General features: G+C 39.6%; 1 protein-coding gene and 1 long non-coding RNA gene across 3 annotated transcripts; one reads left to right on the forward strand and one right to left on the reverse strand.

Annotated features, from left to right (window-relative positions):
* The first annotated feature begins 45 nt into the window (after positions 1-45).
* On the forward strand, positions 46-13,091 carry dkk2 (dickkopf WNT signaling pathway inhibitor 2). 2 transcript variants are annotated; one of them, XM_024290374.2, is made up of 5 exons: positions 46-227; positions 4,024-4,183; positions 10,428-10,581; positions 10,893-11,024; positions 12,808-13,091. In XM_024290374.2, exons 2-5 carry the CDS (start codon positions 4,112-4,114, stop codon positions 13,056-13,058), a joined length of 609 nt encoding a protein of 202 aa, XP_024146142.1. In that variant the 5' UTR covers positions 46-227; positions 4,024-4,111; the 3' UTR covers positions 13,059-13,091. The 2 variants fall into 2 exon arrangements, with proteins under 2 accessions (XP_024146142.1, XP_024146141.1); XM_024290373.2 differs by lacking the exon at positions 46-227 and having other exon boundaries at positions 2,199-4,183.
* LOC112157566 lies at positions 10,050-12,915 on the reverse strand. The gene is made up of 3 exons (XR_002921170.2): positions 12,793-12,915; positions 11,103-11,270; positions 10,050-10,980 (listed from the first exon to the last, which is right to left on the reverse strand). It is a non-coding gene; the product is annotated as an uncharacterized LOC112157566 (long non-coding RNA).
* Positions 13,092-15,200: the final 2,109 nt, after the last annotated feature.

Genomic DNA, 15,200 nt, shown 5'->3' on the forward strand with positions numbered 1-15,200 from the left:
CCTAATAAATGTGTTCCAGAAAAATTCCAGTAATAAAAACATCCACAGCTGTCTACATTTGAATCAGTACAACTCTCAACAAATGTGTTTTTCTTTGAACATCCAAACAAGTAATTTCCTGGAAGCAGACATGCTTCCTCTTGGCCTGCTGCTCCGGTGGTTAGCCACCTGCAGAATGAGACTCTTCATCGGGCTGCCAGCTCACATCTGCCAGACATGGTCCACTGGTGAGCGAGGCGTTCACTTGCATAATGTCATCCTCTTTCTGAATCCCATGCATTGAGTTTCCGTCTTTTGCTCCGCCTCCTGAGCGAGGCATGACTGACGTGTTGCTGGGTCTGATCGCTGGGGAACCCCGAATCCTGTAAGGAAGATAAACAAATTCCAGAATGATGCAGAATCAAAGGCAGACTCAGACTGGGCCGACCCACACGGGTGTGGGTGGTCAGTCGTGATGTCAAAGTCTGGAAGATGAGATCCATGAGTAAGGCTTGAAAAATAAACCAACACGGACTTTAATCACATGTATTATTAGAAGCTGAGCTGGATTTCACACAGTGTGTCAGACGAGGTAATATTATCAGGTTTGTGTCTTTTATGAGTCACTGAGAAGAAACTCTGAAACAAACCAGATTCTGCAGTTCTACTAACAACCACTGGAGGCTGAAGAGGCCATTTAATTTAACTTTACAACAAAAATGAAGACATTTACAGCTTGGAGTGGCTCCATTTTGTACTCATTGCTTTTGAAAACTCAGATTGAGGGGTGTTTTTCTAAAGAAAAATCTGTTTTGGTTTAAAACGTATAATGGCCCTGAAGTACAAATCACACCAACAAATCGCTCAATGCAAAAACGATTTAAAGATCACGACAACTCAAAAGCCAAAACAAATAATATTAATTGTAAAAAATGTTAAATTTTAGAAATCAAAACAATAAAAAAAAAATCTGTTCTGCTTTTTAAAATAGTTAAAATGTTTTTTCATATTGAGGGATTTTTGCATAATCTGCCCTTCAGGGCCTCCGTAGATTCTGGATCGAGAGCAGCCACAGCCAAGGCTGCGTTGATGAAATTGATTAAGTCAATATGAATCGGTCTAAGCTTAATAGATCAATAATCAATACATAAAAACAAAACAAACATGGAATGGCACATTTGGAACTCAAATAATGATCAAAAAGTGACATGATTGGAGCTAATATAAGGTGTCAAAACCAGATAATCCCACGGGATACTCCTTCTAACTGACCAGGCCAAAACAACACTCATTAAGAATGTTTATTATCTTAAAGTTCATTTTACTTTTTGTAACAAATACTTGAGATTGTGTATTTTAGATGAAGAGAGAAAAAAAACAATATTTTTTATCTATTGCACCTGATGCTTTGCCCTCCGTCAGATCAATCGGCTTTCGTGCTCTCGGTTACTTTGCTACTCCGGCCTGTCGTATCTCATCTGCTGTGGTTCCTTTAGACATTTCCACACTAATCAGTACCAGTGCATCCACATGCTTTTTCCCCCCTTGTGGACTCGAAGCAGTCTGTCATTTTGAGTGTCTCCTTATTCCTGCTTGCATCTCATGAAGTGATGAATGAGCTTGAAATTCCACCGAGCGTTGACCCGCCTTGCTCTGGTCCTCCAATGCACCGTGATCACTTTGAGCCTTTCTTGAGGGCATTTTTGTGAGTTAATTTCATGTTTTAATGCAGAAAAACAAATCCTGACCCTTACAAGTTATACTCAGGTAAATCAAAGTGATTAGGGTTTTTCCATTCTCTTTTACTCTGTTTTTTTTAAGTAAAAATGTCTATTAATCCCACAAAATAATTCAGTAAAGCATTCAAAATGAATGGCAAGTGATTTATTGTAAGGAGTTCATTAGAGATTTACCTCTGAGTTGTGGGCGGGACCAATTGCGTGGAGTAGCCCGCCCCATTTCCCATCGTTCATCTATTTACACGCTTTCCCGTTACATTTTTATTGGAGTGGGTCCATAAGAATGTGATAAATGTATGACTTATGTAGTAAGAAGCACTCATGGAAGTATGTAGTATACCATTTGTTACTGGTAAAGTTACTAACCATAGTTTGAAAAATAAATATTACAGCTGTACATAAAAAGTGATAAAAATGAGCAATTTTTGCAATGAAAATTAAAAATATATATATTTAGGCAGAATACATCCTTTTCTCATTTTCCAATAATATAAACTAAAGGACAAGTAGTTTTTTTATTATTATTATTTTTTTAAACTAAAGTAAAATAGACAAAGACTTTATGGACCTTCAGGTAATTCTGGCAATTAGAAAAAAAACAGAATATTCTTCAACTAAAAGTACTATTATTCTTAATTTAGAACAGTTGAGTTTGGTTGAAGTCAATAATCTAAAATTATTTAGCTTTCCCATATATATATATATTTGTAAAGTAATGGTTTTCTATCCAAAACGGGGTTGTGAATTGACCAATTGCAAAATATTAAGTTGGTTTTTCCAACAAACTTTTTTTTTAAGTTTTTCTAATAAAAAAGGCAGCTTTTAGTTTCCAAAAGAGTTGTCAAAAAGTGATGAATACATTTGAAGCAAGTAGGAATTTGTTCCCAACCACTACAGCATCCTTTTGTGTCCCTTAATGTGAGGTGTTACAATAACTTCTTCCATGAATTCCGGAAAGAGACTCTTTGAGAGTGTATTTCTGGTGAAGGCATCTGTCTGGTGGGACTCTTTCATGGTAAATCACTGTCCACTCAGGTGACAACTAAGGCTAAAATAGTAGCACTTCTGAGCGTCTACAGTTACACCAGACAAGTCCAATACTTCCTCCCTCTCCCCAGTTCGGTTGGTCACCTATTGTGCTCAACAAAAGAACTTGACACTTTGAATTGGACTCTGTGATGGATCGCCTTTGAGGTCAGAAGCCTTTACTGGTATACTGGTTTCATCCCTGTTCAACCAAGCTTCCAATGAATAGATCGAGTGAGTGTGTGAAGACTAAAGGAATAGGTGGGAAAAGCTTTTGTGAGAAAGTTGTTTTCTGAGACTTCTATTCACTTTCATTAATTGTTGAGTGTTCATTATTTGTGCATCCAGAATTGGGTTTTATATATGAATTGAAAAACTAAAATCAGGTGATGTGTCATTTATTTTAGCTGCTTAAACATGAAGGACCTCAACTGCCAAATTCTGCAGAATCCTGGTGCAGAATTCCCAGAATGAAAGTGCAGTCGATATTTTCTTATCTCATCCGGTTTGTGCGTCATGAGGGATGTCTTTCCCATAGAGAGGAAAACAGTGATTATCAGCCTGATTGTAATTGTAAGTTATAAAGTTAGGTCATATGAAACATGATCTTTTGCTTTTGAGCGCATTTCCTTTAGAAATAAATTCCTTAACTTGATAATGTGGAAATGTTCCACTTTACTTATAATAGGCCTCTTAAAACTTGCTTCTTTTTCCCCCTCTGCGTCTCAGACCGCCTCGCAGTAAAAAAAAGGGTCAAGTGCTCAGTTAAAATACACAGTGTATAATTTTATAGCTCTTTCCCAAAGGAGCTCCTGGTGCCGGTGTGGAGACGACAATGCGGGAGCAGCAGTGCCGCGCACAGATTAGTTTCACTCTTTGTCAGTCGTGAATAGGGGCGGAGGAAGCAAACTCATTAGGATCCTATTAAAAAAAAAAAAAAAGTATCTGAGATCATAAAGCTGCCGGCTGGAAGACGGAGAGCTCACTCACAGCCAGACGGAGACACAGTGGAGACCTCCTAAAGGTGGTTTTGCCCCCTCCTTTCTCTTTTGACTCTTCATCACTCCCCTTTTCACTGAATCTGTCCATTCTTTTGAACACCCGATCAGCAATATACATTTTTTGCCTCACTATCCTTGTCCCTGTTGCGCTCTTGGCACCCGTGACGCATGGACAGAGCGCACGCGCCTTAATGAAAGAGATTTTTTTGACGCAAGATTTAAGTTTTTAGCCTCCTTTTCCCCATTATATCGAGGATGATTGCCACTACTTGGAATAGATGCTGCGTTTTGGTGCTTCTCATCGTCTCCGTGAGGACAGACGCATCAGAGGGACGCCCGAAAGAGAACTCCATCAAGCCTGGTCTCATGGAGGAGAAGCCCACAGCGCCCACGAACCGCTCTGCTGCTGTCACCAAGAAGCGCAACTTCATCCCGCAGGTACACTTTCACTTTTTTATTATTTGTTTGAAAAAATCAAAGTCAAGGAAGTGACTTTTACGCACGCGCAAAAACAAGAATTCTTTTAAACTCTCATCCAAAAATATAACTCTAAAAAATGTGAGAGCTGTTATTAGAACTCTGGGAGCACTGGACCCCTCATAAACCTTAATTGCCTCTCAAACCTGACGCCACAGTCGGGTGCAGCGCACTTCAACAATAAATCATTGATGGCAGCAGAAATGTGAGAAAAAGTTAACACTTGGGGTAATTTTCTGTCTGGGTCCTGGTGTCATTAAAGCGGTCCAGACGCTTGCTGGGATTATGAGATTCCACATGGGGCCACTGGGATACACTCACCACTTATAGTAGCCACTCAAAAAGTGATCAAATCCTGCTGCTTCAGCAAAGTGCCACATCAATGCAAAGGGAAGGTGGACAGATTAATAAATAACATGCAGATTTGTTTGTTGAGTTTAGTTTAGGGATTTTTCTTTTTTTTTGTGCAGCAGATGGCACATCTCCAACAGTCCATCCATCCTTTTCATTTAGCCTCATCTTTAACTCAAGTGATTGTTCCGTAAAAATGTGCAACACATATCTTTGCAATACTTTAAATTGATTTAATATGAATTAACAGAATGACACAATGGGACATTTTGTACACATGTTGACGCTTTTGCAGCAAACTGTGATAGGATTTGTGTTATTTGTGTGTTTTGTTGTTGTAAAGTCACATATCAGCCACAAAATAGTAAACTTTCTAAATCTTATACATGGATTTTATTGCAGTTTGTAAATACAACAAAGCTTCTGAACATCTTTGTGTTCCTAAATTGTGTTTGTTCTTTAGCTTGTGTCACAAAAGCATGTTATGGATGAACTTTTTTTTATTTATTTTTTATTTTTTAACTGTCCCACCAAAATGTTTTCATCCAATTCAGAAAGCTCTAATATTTTTCGAAAGTAGGTCCCAACATTTCTTTGGCTTTAACCACATTTATTAGGAAACATGCTGCAGATATACACTACAGGCAGATTTATGCTTATGTTGCCATTCCGCTGACTTCTTTCGAGTTGTCTGGCACGCAGATTTTCACACCTCTAGACAACTTGCAGGAAATACTTCGATAGTGAGCTCTTACCGCATAAGTCATCCTTTTTCAGGGAGATGCTTCTTGTAGGTTTATCAGTCATATTGCTACTTGTTTGAATGACACACATTTTAGAAGTCTATCCAGCTTGGGAAAAGACATACAGGAAACCAGAGTGTAATCTGGTGTTGTCACAACAGTTGTGGGTGAAAGTTGTGTTATTCACCGACAAACAAAAGCGGGTTTGAACTCTTGGTGGTGATATTCTTCTTGAATGAATCCGTCCATCACTGCAGCTGACTGATGGTAGTAAAACTGATGCTCACCTTTTTTGGCTCGTGGCCTTTGAGAAAGAACAAGTGTCACAAAATTACAGCTGCAGTGATTTCTGTCTGTTTGTTCAACTGAGTCGGCGGTTAAGAACGAGGCGTTAATTCTTATCTCTGGTAAAATCAGATCAGAGATGATCTAAACAAGGTCTACTTGTTAGACACTCGACCTTCGAGTCTCCATTAAGGCACAACTAGAAACACATGTGACTTTGTATGATGAAACTCTGAGGACATGGTTTGTGTGAGTGACTTGTGCACAGTCATCTCTATGTTATGTGATACAACCTCTGTATGCTTTCAGGGCCTGTGAAGACTGTTTACACAATGGCTTTGTTTATTTGACTTCTTAAGGCCCCACACTACTCATTAACACCATTCATAGGTTCAGGTTACAAACTGTAGCTCCAAAGGTCCGGAGCGTTTGTGAAAGTCAGAGGATGAATCAGACCGAGGGGAGAATTCAACTCAATGGCTTAATAGCTTAAAAATGATTTAAAATCAATTTTTAGATTCAAGAAATGAGTGCTTTCAGGGGATAGCATTATTTAAATGGATTTTTTTTAACCATACAGAGAACAGCAGGTCTGACTTGGTGGTTATTGGAGTTTTGACATTATTTATTTTGGATCGATTGATACCAAGATCTCAAAAAACTTTGATTTGACCTTCAAATGAGATGTATCTTCTCCATATTTTGAGCTTATAGGATGACTTTACAACTACTGCAGTTTGTTTATCTTGAAAATGAAAACTGTATTACACTTTTCACTGCAGATGATTTAGGATTATTCAGTCAATCAAAAATATATATTACTACAGAAAGTCCACACTAGAACAAAAGGAAAAAGTAAATATATGGCAACAAAAAAAGGAATGACACATGAATAAGGTGAGGTAAAATACAGTAAATATTGAAGGCCCAAAGTGCTTTACAGTCTCAGTCCCATTCACTCATTCACAATCTGCTGCCAAACACTGGTACCAACCTTCCAACAGGGGCAAGCGTCTCCAAGGACACTTTGACACAGGGGTGGTAAAGGCGGGAATCAAATCTGCAATCTTCAGATCAGGAGTCGACCGCCCTACCGCTGCACCATGGCCACCCTACGGCCGCCCCATCTCTAAGTCTGAAACTTTCAAGTGCACGAACAGCAGAAATGAGATGGTGTGCCCATGTGTTGAAATGCTCTTGAGCAAGACACTGAGCCCTGCATTGCTCCTGGTGGTTACAGGTTGGTTCCAGTGATCAGCAGCAGAGTGTGAATGGGACTGTGAAGCTGTTTGGGCCAGTAAAGATGCCATATAAGTATATGCTACTTACCATTCATATTTTTATGCATGAACAGATGTTACAAAACCTCTCAATAGAACACATAAAGCCACTTTAAGGTTATTTTTCTGCACCACTCTTTTTTTTTCTGCCATGCTGTGCATTAAGACACTGTCACAACGACCTCGTCTTACACTCTGTGTGGTCTCTGCACTTCCTCAAGATGGATTTCAGAAGCGTTACAAGTCAGATCTGTGTGAGCTGGTGTTCCACCACCTCTAGGCGTGTGACTTTTGGAAGGCTTTTTGGAGATCTTTGACAGATTACTCCCACCATCAAAAATGTCCCTGATAAAGTCATACTCACTGCATGTCTGGCTAGTTCTTAGAGAGATATGCTCCTCATTGTAGGTACAAAGTGAGTCCACTGCAAATGTGTTTCTCACTGTAATTTAGGTTCAAACTGCTGCAAACATGCACTTGCTAATTCCAGACAAAGGTGTGCAGCCATTGAGAACGTCCTGCAGACAGCTGATTGGTTGTGCATGTCACAGTGGTGTTCGAAGGATGTCTCATTGATGCAGAAGCAACTCACACTAGAAAAGAGGAGAGTGAAAGGAGCATAAGCATTTTTTTTTACTACAGTCTGTGTGAAAGTGCTTTCAGACGGTCTTGATTCCCTTAATCCAATAAATACAGTAACAACATGCATAACAATCTTTAGCTTTGTAGCTTTTTTTTATCTGCAGCAGGAAACAATCGCCAGTCCGTTGGGATTCTGTCTGTAGGATTTTACCGTGAGCTCATTTACTTTTGAATAACCTGTTTCATCATCCTGCTTTTCCTGCATTTTAAACTCCAGTAAGGACGTTAAGCAGAGGTGCCATTCACAATGTTATTTTTATGCATTACAGAGCATGTCGGTGGAATAGTATCAACACTCTGGAATGGGTTTACAGACGTAAATAAGGGATCTCAAAGACTGGGAGCGAAGGTTCAAAGCCCTCTATATCCTGGAGTAAATCCCTTGCAGATTGTTGCTCCCGCACATTTATGTTTCCTCTTCAAAGCAACAGTGCTTTACCAGCACGAAAGCAACACAAGATAGGAGCGGGGGCTTCCCTTATGGATCTCCGTCTGTCTCTTCCTTTATCGTCACACCAGCATACCAAGCGAGGATTTGAAGTGCTCGGTTTTTAGCCCTCTTCCTGTGCAGTTTCCAAAGCTTTGCTTTTATGTGTGAAGGTCGTCAGGGTAAAAAATAGGGGATCAACAGAAAAACATTTAGGATGCAGTCAAGTGACGGTTTTTCCCTCAGAAGTTGCAAATGGGGCGGTTGAAACACGCCAGATTATCAGCTGTGGTTTTAGGGGGTCAGGTATCAGCGCATTTCAAAGGGCTGTCATCCAGATTGAGCTATGATGGAAGAGGTGAGCCCAGGTCTTCTTCATCTGCCACACTCTTTCCTGCTAACATACAGTCTGTGGAACCTGATGCAACACCACAGCAGGGCCAGGGAGGCAGGTCAACATCTGAGCAGGTGGCACGAAGACACATGTCTGCATATTTATCTGTGAAGCTTCGGACACACCGGACATGTGATGTGTTTTCAGAAACACACTAAATGCCGGTTCTTGAACGCAAGTATAGCCTATGGTGTTCACACTGCACAAACAAGGAGGGGCTTCTCTTTCTTTTCCTGGAAGACGGTTGCTGCGAAATGTCAAAACGATGCAAATCTCACAAATCTTGCTCCAATTTTTGCACTTATTCATTTTATTGTCTTCACTTGCACGAGCTAAAGAGGATGCTATTCATATGTCACCACCAAAGTGGTCCCTGATTGGTCCAAGTTCAACTTTGTGTACCTTTCAATGCACGTACAGTGGACTTATAGACCAAAAATAGTCGTTAAAAACTCAACTGCTTTTGGGAAGAATATAATTGATAAAAATGAACACTTTGGCAAGAATTTTATTTTTTTCATTCTTTTCCATTTCAGTGCCTCAATCTATATTTAAAATATTAGATAAAATATTATCCAGATTTATTTACTACTGAGCAACACATCTTCGTACAATTTCACACTGGGCTGGTAGAGATAAGGCAATTCAATAGCTTTCAATCAAACAAAACTCACTTCCTGGGACAAAGACTAAGATTAATAATCCATGGGTAATACAAACAATTATGTTATAGAACTCAATTCATACAAATATTGGAAATAGCCAGTCACTGAATGATCAAAGTTTAACATGAAATGCACCTTCAATGGTCTTAAAGCACAAAAATGGTTGCAAAAATTCAGCTATGCTTAGCTATAAAAATGAGCTACTTGGAATGTAAGAGTTTTGAAAATAGAAGCTTGAATCTACACTGATTTTTCATAGGAAGTGGCTGCTTGAACGCGTGTTGCAGAGGGTGGACTGAATAAACGTCAGTACAAAAAAAAACGCTCTGTCTAAAACTTCTTGTTGGACCATATTTTTTCTCCTTGCTGTTATGTTCCCCTGGAAATGGAGAATTACTTGGACTAATCAGGTCACCTTGGAAGCAGAAGTTTGCAAAAAGTAAAGAACGTATTAAGTGAGCTTACAGCGATAGCTAAAGTTGTAGCAGTAATTTGTCATTAAGGTCTTCTTCAAGGGGCTGAGTAACAAGCTACTATTTGTGTACTAGGTACGGCATCTGAGCCGGGAGGCGATTAGCGTGATGACAGGAAGCAGTGGGAACAGGCACCCAGCTCCGCTTCAAACACCAGAGTCTCTCTGACTAATTCTTGCATAGTTGATCTGTAAACAAATAAAATGCAAAATGGTAGTTTGTGGCTTTACTGAGGGTGTGTGATGTAAGTAAGCTGGGTTACACCACAATGGCATTTTCTGCACAGTGAGATGAAAGGCTGAGAGCTGTCGGACATCCTGGGTCAGGAAGGTGCAAGCCAGGATCCAAATGTGTCACATGACCTTAGTATGTTGCCTAATCTCCCTGGATTTTGGAGCAAACGCAGATTGGAGCATCATGCTTGCTTTTATCCACATGTTGAGCATTTGCTTCCTGTCATAATGACGGGTGAACATCACGTTTAATATTCCCGCTTGTTTTCCGTTTCAACCTTTCAAGCCTGAGAAAGTCAACTGTGGCAGCTGTCCAGCAAGTCTAATCTTGTTCTTTTTTTTCTTAAGCTCAAACTGCATGTGAGAACTTCCGATGTGCTGCCGTAGCGCTGATGAATGTTGCAGCTTGTTTAAGTCGCTTCATTTTTCTCTTTTTTCTTTCACCCGAGGTGATTTTCTTCAAAATAAGAGTTTCTCAGGTTTTTACGAAATTTCCCTCTGAAACTCATTTGTTAAAATAAAATCAGAACGCGAGAAAAAACAACTACCCAACACATGAAGTTTATTTATTTTGTTTGTAGTACTTTTAAACTATCTTGTTTTACAGTGTTGTGTCTGTTTTTGCTTTTTCCACTCATTTTTTGCATGTGGTGCAGGTGGAATATAGAAACGAACAAACAAAAAAATAAATGTCGTGTTTGTTTTTCCACAGCAAGTGTATCCATGCAGCAATGACAAGGAATGCAGTGTGGGCAGCTACTGCCACAGCCCTCAACAGAGTCCTTCCCGCTGCCTCTCCTGTCGCCGGAAGAAGAAAAGATGCAACCGAGATTCCATGTGCTGCCCTGGAAACCGCTGCAGTAACTGTGCGTGTGAATTCATTCACAAATTCTCATGACAAAATGTACAGCCTGATGAACTCAATCAAAAAAAGTATTAATTTTAAGTTTAAATTGTTCTTTTGACTATTAAAGATAAAGGAGGAGGAGAGTGAAAAAAAGTCTACAATTCTTCTCAATTGGACTAAAGAATTGCTCCAGCAGAGATGTTTGAGGCTTCACGCCCCGCCCCTTAAATTATCCAGTGTACTGAGAAATTCATTTTGGCAGCACAGCTGTTATTAAAATGTTTCCCTCATAATAGTTGAACCTCCCCTTCCTGCTCTTTTTCTGTGCAGATATTTGCGTCCCGGTGTCGGAGAGCGTGCTGTCGCCTCACATCCCGGCGTTGGACGAGCACAGCAAACACTCCACAAAATACCACAGCTGGAGGAAGAAAGGGAAAGGACAGACGAAACATTCTCTGAAAGGTAAAATTCTCCTCTTCCCTGATCGGATTTTCCTCACTGTCATCCTCATCCTCTGTGGGTGAAGTCATTCCAGCGTACCTTCAACAATCCAGTGATGCCAGTCGATGTTGATAGAGGGCCCTCTGCTCGTGGAACAGCTGCGCTGTGCCCAAAACATACCAGAGCAGCTGAGAACAAACCACAATGCATGTGGCTGTTCTGCACTGTCACAAAGCCACAGAGCAATTCTGCTGACAGCAGCACACACTGTGTGACACACAAGGAAAGAAACCACACAACGCAGTTTTGGCACTTCTGTTGCAATAACTCATTGAATCCACTATTTCGTGTTCATCCCACCTGATTTAAGTTATTTTTTTACAGCCTTTTTGTGAAGCAAATCTAAATGCACTCTCTAAAGACAGGGTATAAAGTTAAAATGTTACAACAAAGCAACAAATAAAAGTTCCTCTCCTATGAAAATCATCTTTTTTGTGTTTTTAACATGTTCTTACAGCATTTTTCTCATAGTAGAGGACACAAATAAACTAGTTAAAACTATGTTTCTGAGTATTTCTTAATTTAAATTGTGTTGCATTAGAAAACTGGATGCTAGAAAAAGCTATAACTAATGACGCAACTACTGAAATGGGCGTGCCAAAGTCGCCCCTCCCCTCCTGTGCTTAGGTACACGAGACATAATGAGCGTTCAACACTTGTGCAGTAGTGAATTGCAATTCTGGCTCAAAACTGTAAGATTTGATTGATCCAAAATTGCTTGTAATTATTTTTGTGCCACTAATGCTAGCTTGAGGCTATGAGCTCAAACGTGAGCATGCAAACAGAGCTCTCAGTGACGGGGAGGGGGGTTGGGGTTGCTCTGTATCAAGAGTGCTGCCCACGAACAGGAATGGTATTTCTAATGAATGTATCAAAAACTGACAAAAGCTGTTTTATTTTGGCTAAAAACGTAATATTCACAATTCAAAGATCACCGGGAATGATTTTACAATATATATATATATAAAAGTTGCAAGAGATTTATTAATTTGTTATTGTTTGGGACACTCTCCTCCTTAAAGTCCCACTCTGATCATCTTTTGATCTACTGTAAAAGTTTTCCTAGTGGCCTCTAACAGAAAACTATCTAAAATGTATTTTGTGGTCAACTTTGTGGTTTTTTATTTTTTATTTTTAATGAAAAATTGGTCTTTTGGGGGTTTGTATCTGTTTGTACCTAAAATCAGAACACTAGTATCATTTTTTAGGACATAGTTCTGATCTAGTCGTCTACAAGTGGATGCATCATAATAGAGCGAAGCAGGGAGCTTGTAGTTTGCCGCTCAAAGTTCCACATCACATCTACAACCTTTTCTGCTCCTGAGTTGCATCTTTAATCTTAATTTTCTTTACGTATGTCCTTAATCATGAGAACAATGGTACAAGTTAAAAGCACCAAAAACATGATTTTATTCGGAATGGGTCTTTGAATAGATGCTTCCTGCAAGTCACTGCTTGAGAAATCTCCACCCAGAAGATCCGGGATATGAATTAATAGTTCATCACTGGCAAGACTAAATATTAATATAAGCAAAGTAAGACATAAAACATTTGAGATGCGTGGCTTGAACGATAAAAGCAACTTTTTAATGCTTCCTGTGTCTCTGACGTGTCCAAATTTGATGGAATTTTTAAGAGTGAGGCATCATCATATATGTTCTTTAAAATGGCAGCTTTATCTTATCTGCTTTTTCTGTAAGAATTAGCTTGGTGATTACTTATGTCCTACCTGGTGTTCTTTCAGGTCACGAGGGCGACCCTTGCCTGCGCTCGTCCGATTGCTCTGAGGGCTACTGCTGCGCTCGCCATTTCTGGACCAAAATCTGCAAACCAGTGCTGAGGCAGGGAGAGGTGTGCACCAAGCAGAGGAAAAAAGGCTCTCACGGCTTGGAAATCTTCCAGCGCTGTGACTGCGCCAAGGGCCTCTCCTGCAAGGTGTGGAAAGACGCCACCTCCTTATCCAAGTCCAGACTCCACATGTGCCAGAAGATCTGAAGCTGGAGCAGCAGCTGTCAGTGATGAGGCCTCTTCCGTCCATCAGTGAAGGTTTTTCCTTAGAAAAAAAAGAAAGAAAACAGTGGGGTTGTGGCTGTTTTTGAAAAAGCTAACAAAAGACAGAACAAACGCTGAGGGTTCAAGCTCCATTTACAAGAGGAGGCCGCTCAAGCACATGTACACACACAGCATTGAGAGAACTGCGTTTATTAAAAAATAATGCATTTTTCATAACCTTCAGGGAGCTGCAGAGATGCTCAGACGAGCGGTGTGGACTAAATGGAGGCAACAGATGTAGCATTCATTCAAATGATTTGATGCTAAATATTTTTGATTTCACGACTGGATTTCCTCATTTTATTTTTGAAATTCCCACAATGCTATAAACATTTAGTTTTTTCAAAGCTTAGAAGCGTTTGCAGTTTGAAACATTCATAACCAGTAACAGTGTTTATATCCTTCTAATGGCAGTAACTTATTTAAGCATTACATTTAGTGTTCAAACACCAAAGAATGACATGTTCTTCAGGAGTTTCTTGTGATGTTGCTGCCATGACACAAGAGGTGAAGCATCGTCTTTGCTGCAGACAGCTCGTGTGAGTTCAAACTGAGGTGGAGCTTTACTGCAAAAGCAGGTTCTGGGTTTACAGTCACCTGAACAGAAGTCAACAGAAGGATATAGCAATTATAAAACAAGGGGGAATGAATATGTGGCATATTAAATATGATGCTTTTGACCGCACATCTTCCATTATTGTTCTTTTTTGTGTTTTTTTTTAGCATATATTTTCACCACAAACCTTTTTGCTGAAATATTTGTTGAGCTTCAAAGTCTGAATCTTTCATTTTTGAGTATATTTAATTTCCATATTTCAAACTTTACAAAACTTTATTGACATCATATTTTGAAATCAAGTGTTTGTTTTAAAGCATCAAGTACATAAACGGTTCTGTTTAACCCTCCTAAAGTATCGATAAGCTCTTATATTGTAAATAGACTGGAAGCAGCATATATTTAAGAATCCGTGTATATCATGTACATACGATAGCGTTTGAGATTGAGACGGTACTATGAAATGTTTTAGGCAAGAGGGGTAACATTGGACGGCACGTGCACACTGAAGTAAAAGATAGCGCGCAGAAAATCCGCCGTTGCTATCACAAATTTCACAGACTGAATGAATCGAAAGGAAACAACAATGTCTCATATGTCATGTAAATGATGTGTAAATGGTGAGAAGATGTATATCCCACTAATATTTTTTGTGTGTGAATACTTTACTTCCTGTATTTACTTTAATGGATGAATAAAAAAGAATGTATTTTGTATTAATGGCCACTCTTTGTTTCTTTTTTTTGCTTGAGCAATGCAATTTAAACAACCTAAGAATCAAGGTTTCTGGTGTTTTCAGCTCCTCATCGCCTTCAAGCGACTTTAATTTGGAATATCACAGAACTACTGCAACAAAAAGTAGTAATTCTGCAACATAGAGAGCTGACTATGTTCCCAAAGAAAAACCAAGACACATCTGACATAGGAAAGCACTCAGACATCCAAGCTAAGCTAACTCCACCGATGCAGCTCTAAGCTAGGTTAGCACCTCTGATGGAGCTCAAGGAAGAGATTCGACGAGACAGAACATTAAATGAACAATGAGATAATTGGCTTGACCTGCTGGAGAGAAGAATGGAGAACGTGGAACGACAAGCAAGAATGAATAATGTCATTCTGACTATTAGATCATTACGCCTGAAGCAGCTAACACCAAGGCTAATGATCACACCTTCACTTTTTCTTTTAATGTTTTATGTAAAGCACTTTGAATTGTCTCTGTACATGAAATGTGTATTTCAAATAAACTTACTTTGTCTTGCCTGACGTTAGCACAGAAGCTAACGGCTGTGCGGCTCCAGACGAAAGCGTGGAGAGTCATGTTGGAGCATCTAAAAGGGATTTCCTTGGATCTAAATACCATCGAGTTCCGCCGACCGTTTCCCAAGAGAAAGGAGACCAATGTCTGACATTTCTTACAGTTTTAAACCTCTGTTGATTGTGTTGCATTATTCTCGCTTTGATTGATCAAAATAAACCAAATCAAACAAAAAGCCTAGAAACCCCCTTTTTTGTGGCCTACAATATAC

The sequence above is a fragment of the Oryzias melastigma genome, linkage group LG1, assembly GCF_002922805.2.
Source record: "Oryzias melastigma strain HK-1 linkage group LG1, ASM292280v2, whole genome shotgun sequence".
NCBI classification, from domain to species: domain Eukaryota; kingdom Metazoa; phylum Chordata; class Actinopteri; order Beloniformes; family Adrianichthyidae; genus Oryzias; species Oryzias melastigma.